The sequence below is a fragment of the Corvus brachyrhynchos genome, unplaced genomic scaffold (assembly GCF_000691975.1).
Source record: "Corvus brachyrhynchos isolate BGI_N302 unplaced genomic scaffold, ASM69197v1 scaffold99, whole genome shotgun sequence".
Lineage (NCBI taxonomy): Eukaryota > Metazoa > Chordata > Aves > Passeriformes > Corvidae > Corvus > Corvus brachyrhynchos.
In genome coordinates this window covers 2,647,448-2,655,026 of record NW_008239778.1, presented here as the reverse complement: position 1 = coordinate 2,655,026, position 7,579 = coordinate 2,647,448, and the positions used below count along the sequence as shown (strand labels likewise).

Genomic DNA, 7,579 nt, shown 5'->3' with positions numbered 1-7,579 from the left:
CCCTAAGACAACTCCACCTTTCCCTAATCCCCGTTTTCCTTATACCACCTATTTCCCTAAATTCCGTCATCCCCTAAGCCCCTTTTCCTCTACACTGCCTTCTCTACCCCCTTTTTCACAACTCCCTTTTCCCCAAACCCCCTTTCCCTAACCCCCTTTTTTTCAAACCACCGTTTTCCCGAACCACCTTTTCCTACCCCTCCTTCCTTTAACCCCACCCCCCCTTTCCTTAACCCTCCGTTTTCTTACCTCACCTTTTCTTACTCTCCTCTTTTCTTACCCCCCTTTCCCTAACTATCCTTTTGTTGTTTTCCAACCCTCCTTTCACCAACACCCCTTTCCCTCCCCCCACCCCTTTCCCTGAACTTACCCCCCTTTCCTTACCTCCCCTTTTCCTTGATTCCTCCCCTCACCCTCCCCTTCCCTAACCCTGTTTTCTTTCCTTGCCAGGAGACAAAGCCTTTGCGCAGTTCCTGACAGATGAGATCAAGGAGGAGAAGAAGATCCAGAAGCACAAGTCCCTGCCCAAGGTGTCCGGGGGGTGGGAGCTGGACGTCCATGGCACGGAGGCCAAGCTGGTGCGGAAGATCGCGGGGGAGAAGTAAGTGGGGTCTGGGAAGGGTCCCCAGCACCCGAGGGTGGGTGGGTCTCAGTGACCAGGCTTCTCCATGTGCTCATGCCCCAAACTACACGGGGCAGAGGCTCTTTATTTTACCACTTTGGGCCAAAGGCACTTTTTTCACTGCAGTTTGTTACTGTGTGTTGTGTTACAAAGTTTCACATGGTCTTCCTGCTTTAAAAATAACAGTTCAGTAAAAATTGAAGAAGTGAGAGAACTTGGAGGGAGCAGCTTCTCTCAGGTGTGTCTTTAACTGCAGCACCTGGTTTTGTTCACACTGTGAATTCTGAATGAGGGCTTAAAAGACGCATTTTGATGGGCATTTTTTGGCTGTGTTCAAACGAATTGTTTCTGTTTCTTCTGCAGGATAACGGTAACATTCAACATCAATAACAGCATTCCACCCTCGGCTGAAGAAGACACGCAGGAACAGCAGAAGCCTGATGAGCAGGAGGTAACTTAGCCTTGATGTGCGTTAATGTTGGTGACACAGAGGGAAGTTGGAATCTTGCCTTAGGGAAGCTGGAGCCTTGCTCTCAAGTGTTGGGGCTTTTTCTCACCTTTACTTGATATTTGGGAGCATTAAGTCACAAAATGCAGTTTTTCCAGGGCTGCCTGTCCCCTGGGTGTGACCTTCCTCTCTGCTGCAGAAAGGCAGAGCAGGGTGGGAGGGGTCTATGAGGAGAAATTAGAGGAATTCTGAGACTTTCTAGCACTTTCTAGTACCAAAAGGGGCTACAGGAGACTGGGAGAGGGAAACTTTGGACAAGGGAATGGAGTGACAGGTTAAGGGGGGATGGCTTTTAACTGACAGGGAGTGGGGCTGGATTGGATACTGGGAGAGATTGTTCCCTGTGAGGGTGGGGAGTCCCTGGCACAGGGTACCCGGAGCAGCTGTGGCTGCCCCATCTCTGGAAGTGTCCAAGACCAGGTTGGACGGGGCTTGGAGCAATCTGGGATAGAGGAAGGTGCTGGATGGGCTGTGTTGCTGGGCTGTGCTGTGATTGCTTTGGCTGCTGTTCAGATTCCAGTGCTGATGCAACTGTTCTCTTATTTAGCCTGAACTTACATCAACTCCAAACTTTGTTGTGGAAGTAATAAAAGATGATACAAAACAGACCCTTGTGCTTGACTGCCATTACCCTGAAGATGAGGTGAGTATCACTGTGCCCCTGTTGGATTTAACTGCTCTTTGTAATCTCTTGCTTTTCTGAATCTGCACAATATCCAGTCTTCTCTTATTTCCTTCTTTTTCTTAATCACAAAAAAAAGGCTTTATGTTCGCAAGAACAGTGGGGAGGAAATGTTCCATGGCATTCCTCACATCCTGCCCTGGAATTTCTGATCAGCTGCTTATTGGGCTGTTTATAGAATTACAGTAGAGAAGTAGGGATTAAAAAAAGGAGGGGAGAAAATAAAATTGAGAGCTTTTGCTCACACTGAGTATTTGTGGTTTATTCTGTAAATGTTAAGAGATGTTTAACAGCCACTCCTGGCTGACAACAGTGAGGCAGACATGGGAAGACATATTTAGAAACACAGAGAAGAGGTTTTTTATATATTTTTAAAATTCAGGCTGCTGATTTACATCAGGTGCCTTCTGGCAGCACAACCCTAGAGGATTTCCTGTGTTCTGCGCATGTCCGTGCTTGTCCTCACAGGCACGTGTTGAGAGGGGAGAGGCACAGCTTGTCTGGCCTCGGGGCTTTTCCTGAGGTATTCCCAGCCTGGGGATGAGCTGGCTGAGTCTGCCCACTAATTGGAGCTAACTGCATGTCTTGCATCTGTTTTCCTGTCTCAGATTGGACATGAAGGAGAGGAAGAAAGTGATATTTTCACAATTCGGGAGGTCAGCTTCCAGCCCACGGGAGAAGCTGACTGGAAGGACACCAACTACACCCTCAACACGGATTCCCTTGACTGGGTAGGTGCTGCTAAAAGCCACAGACAGCTCAGCTCACCTCACCTGGATGTCCCTCTGCTCCTGGCTTGGGAATTAGACCTGTCTGGATGTCTGAGACAGCAATTGCCCCTGCTCTGCCTCTGAGCTGGTGGTTCTGCTGCAGACCGAGGCTGTTTCCTGGTCCCAGGGTCGTGCAGTGTTGGTGGCATCACCAGGAATCAGGACAGACAGGTGGAACTTCTTCCTTTCCAGGTTTTGCAGGCTGATTTCCCAGCGGGGAGCGCACTCTGGAGATGCTTTGACACTTGTTAACCATCTTTTGATCTGTGTGTTTAACAATGTAGCTTATCAGATACCATGTGTAGATAAAGGCATCTGAGTGTGGTAGCTGATAAAATACATTGTGTCCTGGTTTTCCAGGTCTGTTACAGTTGTAACACTAAAAATAGGCACAAGAATCCGTGTTCTTCTCTTATATTTTCAATGCCAGGCTTTCAGAAGCTTCAGTTTTTAGTTTGAGGCTGTCATATGTTTAAAACTGAATGTAGGAGTAAGTCCTAGAGTGTATCCCCTTGAGAAGCATTCATGTTAAAATTGCTCAGTGTGCTGTAGAACATGCTACACTGATTATTCTTTTTTTCCTCTCTCTGTCCTAAGACAGGGAATTAATTAAAAATGTGTATGAAAAGGAAAAAGCAAAGTTTGTGACTGTAACAGATTTAAGCCTTTCAAACAAACCTGTACATCAGATACCTTTCCAAAGTGTTTAACAGTTCACCCCTGGGTAGAGGGGATGGGCAGAGCTTGGCCTGTGTCATCCTTGACAGACTTGCCCTGGGGACTCCCACAGTCTGGGGATCATCTCCAGGGTGCAGCGCGTTTGTAGTGTTGGGTTTGGGTTTTTATGACCTGTTCCATGGTCCTTTCCATTCCAATGTTTCACCCAAGGTCAGACCTGCCCGCCTGTGGGAGCTGGGCCTGATTTTCCTGTGAGGAAGTGCCAGTTGCCAGGGGCCATTTTATCCAGGTGTGTTCCACTAAGAAAGTTTTCTGTTCCTTGCTCCAGGCTCTCTACGATCACTTGATGGATTTCCTGGCTGACCGAGGAGTGGACAACACCTTTGCTGATGAGTTAATAGAGCTCAGCACTGCCCTGGAGCACCAGGAGTACATTAAATTCCTTGAAGACCTTAAAAGCTTTGTCAAATGTCAGTAGGTCAGGCTAGGAAACTTAGCTTCAAGTGTGGGTATTCCACAGTGCTGCTTCATCCAGCAATACCCAAATATATCTTCACAGTGGATACAGGGAATAAGTAACTTGGAAGGTGGAGAATGGGAGAATGAGGATTCTCACTTGGATTTGGGATGTGTAGTGATGGCGCAGCCCCAATCAAGTTCTCTGACGCTACGAGCCAGAATTGCCTTGCCCTGCATGGGAGGTTTTGTACAATTAAGAATGAATGTGGAGAATAAAAACTGTTCAACATATCACTGAAAAGGGTGTTTTCTCTTCTTCCTGCTGTACCAGAGCTGCCATGAAAGTGATGGCAGTGTTTGTGCCAGAGCTGCTCAGAGAGTCCTTGGGGTAGTGATGGTTGCTGATGGCAGAAGCACTTCTACTTAAACTGGTGCCTCCAATTGTTGCCTGAAGGCTTTATTTAAGTTTATTTAAGCTTATTCAGTTAGTTTATTTAAGGTTTAAGTTTATTTAAGCTCACAGAGAAAGCTGAAGTCTAGCATGAGTTGTGAGATCATTGATGCAGCATTAAAGACAACACCAAGGCCCAAATAAACTAAATATATTTATTTCAAAACATGTCCTGTGTGATTAAAAGTGCAGGTCAAGGCAATATTACTGCCTTTTGAAGTGTCTTTTTGACACAGCAGTTAGAAGTACGTACACAAGAGTCCTAGCAGCTCTGGGTGAAGTTTAGTCTTGAAGTCTTTCAGAAGTAAAGCAGCAGCTGAATCAACTTAGAGAAGAATCGTCCAGGAGTCACAGACCTTCACAAAAAAGTTGACCAGAGAAGCTGTGTTAATGTTAAAAGTTCAAAACTATTTGAACAGGAAAAACTCTTGATTAGGGAAAAAAATTCACAAAGGAGTTTTGTTGAGCACTGGCAGAGGCTGCCCAGGGCAGTGCTGGAGTCACCATCCCTGGAGGGATTTAAAAGACATGTAGATGTGGCACTTGGGGACATGGGTCAGCGTGGCCTTGGCAGTGCTGGGGGAATGATTGGACTTGATCTTAGGGGTATTTTCCAACTTAAACAATTCTATGGCTCTATTTGAAATGCTCTGTCCTTAACACTGTCCTCACACTGGTTTTACATAGCAAAGCAAGTACCAGCTCTAGCTTGAGCCAAAGGGCTGCTGTGTGTTCTCTGAGACGCCTGCATGAAGCTTTTGAGGAGACTTGAACAGGTAATTTTTAAAACGTTTCTTCAAGAACCACTTATCTGAACAGATGGTGCACACAAGACTTAGAAGTTTGCGGGGTCTGCTGAGATAAGGAGAGTGCTTAACCTCCCAGCAGGACTCCCCTGGAAAGGCAGCCACTTTTCAGTTGTGGTGAGAAGAAGACAGACCCAGAATCTCTGGGAGACCCTATGCAGATCCCTTGTAACCCATTGGCCTTTACCCTCTGACACCCACCCCCTGTATCCCTATAAAGCTGGCCCCCTGCCCCTGCGAGAGAGAGAGATGCTCGTCCCTGGCCTCCCCTTCGCTGGACCAATAAAGCTCCCTCGTGCAGAACAGCTACATGGGCCTCTCGTCTCTCTCTCCCTGGTCTGGCCTGGAGGCTGCCCTGCAGAGCTGAGCTGGAATCACGAGCTGACAATCACTAAAGAGCTGACAGCCTCTGCACGGGCCCTCCAGCCAGCGGCTGAGGGAAGACACCGGGCCTCGGGAAGGCGATTCCTTTCGGGACCATCTCTCCGGACCGGTCACAGCTTCCTTGGTCAGAGCTACTGACCCCTCACCAGCTGCCATAGAAGTTGTTGGCTGAAGTTAGGGCACTAAATTTGACAGGTCCTTGAAAGATTCCCTAATCCAGCAGTTAAAGGTGTGTACTTTGGAACTTCTCTTTTGTGGTTACTGGTGGTCAAAGGTAAAGCCATTTCCAAGGAATTTTTTGAAAAGACAGTCACACAAACCCCTGGGATCAATGGACTTGTGGTTTCTGCCCATGTAATTGAGACATGGATCTAAGCAGGGATCCTTTCCAGGAACCTGACATTTACACTCACCGGGCAGCTCATGAGCAGACTGGCTTCCTCCTCCATGCCAGTGGTGACAGTGAACTCAGGGTTGTGCAAGCACCTCTGACTGTGCTCTGTCAAGGTGCTTTCCAGAAGTGACTGAAGCTTCCCTTCTGTCATATCCTGGGAATAATTGATTAAAAGTCAGCTAAAGTTCCTGTCTGTAGCTTACAGCTGCCTCTGCAGCAGCAGAGGTCCCACGCACAACGTGCCACAGTGCAGCTTACCTGTGTGCTGATGTACAATCCACACTGGCAACAAACCAAGTGAGCCTTCACAGTCAGGTTATTCCTGGCAAGAGCAAACAATGAGCATCATGACACCCAGAACAACGGTAGATTTTAGCAAAAAAAAAACCAACCCAAACCAGGAAAACCCAAACACCTCCCCCCATTAGATTTAGATCATTGTTCAGGCGCTTTTATTTTGTTGAAATGAATAGCAGCCTCTCTCCGCCCATTTCTAAGCCCAAACTGCTGCAGGGGAGTGGGGAATCTGATTCCAATGCCAAGGGCTTTCTTACTTCCTACATACTGGGCAGATGACCCTGTCAGTGGCATCCAGGCCGTCCAGCATGGCATTGAGACATTCCTCATCGAAGCGCAGGCTCCGCTCGTACTCCTCGATAACCGACTGCTCTGCAACAACACAGCACAGCAAAACTCCCTCAGGGAGTGCCTGGGCAGCACAGGCAAAGCTGCTGGGCAGATGCAGGCTGGGCTGGATACAAGTTTCTAAGAACTTTAATTCCTTTGAGTTAGATTTCTACACTTGGTGAAATCATTCCTGCCAATCCAGTTTTTCCTATGGCTCAGCTGGTCTCATATGGGTCTTTCTACTTTCCTATCAGCACTTTAGAAACATTCTGGATTGATTTATAAAGGTTCCTAGAGCTCACAGACATCTCAGTCCTGTTTCTCTGGCCTCTCTCAGAGACCTTAAAATGCCCCTTGAACTCTTAAAACTGTGAGAAGAGGTTTCAATACCTCAAAGCCTCAACACCAAGACTTCTAAGGAGGCTCTTCCCCTATATCACGTGGTTTGCTAGAAGCAAGGAGTGCAGCCTCAGCTATTCTGCATTACTAGGAAGTCAGAAATATTACATATCAAATAAGAGTCAGAAAAATGAGGTCTTACCTTGCAAGATCAGTTCTTGCTGGATCTCTTCCAGCACTGCCAGCTCATCAGGGTCCTCCAGCATCTAAAAGGTGAATCAGTCAGTGATCCTCCCATTCCAGCCACTTTCTCACTTCCAGCACCTGACTGAGCTGTCACAGCAACATAAATTCACTGTTATTCTCCTGTCTAGTAAATCCCTGTATTTGCAAACCCATGCACTGTAGGAAGCAAGCTGTACTGTAATCACACGTGTAAAGCCAGCCAGAATGGATCCAAGCACAGCTTGTCCAAAAATTTGCTTTTTAAGGCATTCAGGTTTCATTCCAAGGCATTCAGGTTTCATTCCCATTCTCAGGAGAGGGAAGTGACAGACAGCTATAAAAAGCACAGATGAGCAAACCAACCCTTTGCTGTGATCCACAGGCTGATTGTGGAGGAAATAAGGAAGTTACCCACTCATAGGCCCAAAGGCACTTTCACAGCTCAACACCCTGCCTGAGCTGTACAACTGGGGCACCCTGCAGCTCTTGAGCTTTGTCAGCTCCAGCGAGAGGCTGAAGTCAGACCCGCAGGGAGCTGCATTTGATACCCCTGTATCACACACGTGGCGTTGATGCTGGGGACCCAGCACTGACCTGCTCCATGGGCTCCTCTCCGCGGAGGCCGGGCAGCCTA

The 7,579-nt window shown here is 47.6% G+C and overlaps 2 protein-coding genes across 2 annotated transcripts; one reads left to right on the top strand and one right to left on the bottom strand.

The window, feature by feature from the left end:
- Nucleotides 1-437: 437 nt before the first annotated feature.
- Nucleotides 438-4,013, top strand: C1QBP (complement C1q binding protein; the record flags this gene model as incomplete). The annotated part of the gene is made up of 5 exons (XM_017742969.1): nucleotides 438-601; nucleotides 986-1,073; nucleotides 1,678-1,773; nucleotides 2,421-2,543; nucleotides 3,589-4,013. Coding segments are annotated over 5 exons (621 nt in total), but the record flags the coding sequence as incomplete, so codon positions are not given.
- Nucleotides 4,014-4,306: 293 nt separating this feature from the next.
- RPAIN (RPA interacting protein) lies at nucleotides 4,307-7,573 on the bottom strand. Its single transcript, XM_017743077.1, has 6 exons — nucleotides 7,540-7,573; nucleotides 6,923-6,986; nucleotides 6,309-6,423; nucleotides 6,013-6,076; nucleotides 5,774-5,908; nucleotides 4,307-4,526 (listed from the first exon to the last, which is right to left on the bottom strand). The coding sequence occupies exons 1-6, from the start codon at nucleotides 7,546-7,548 to the stop codon at nucleotides 4,497-4,499; spliced, it is 417 nt and encodes a 138-aa protein (XP_017598566.1). The 5' UTR covers nucleotides 7,549-7,573; the 3' UTR covers nucleotides 4,307-4,496.
- Nucleotides 7,574-7,579: the final 6 nt, after the last annotated feature.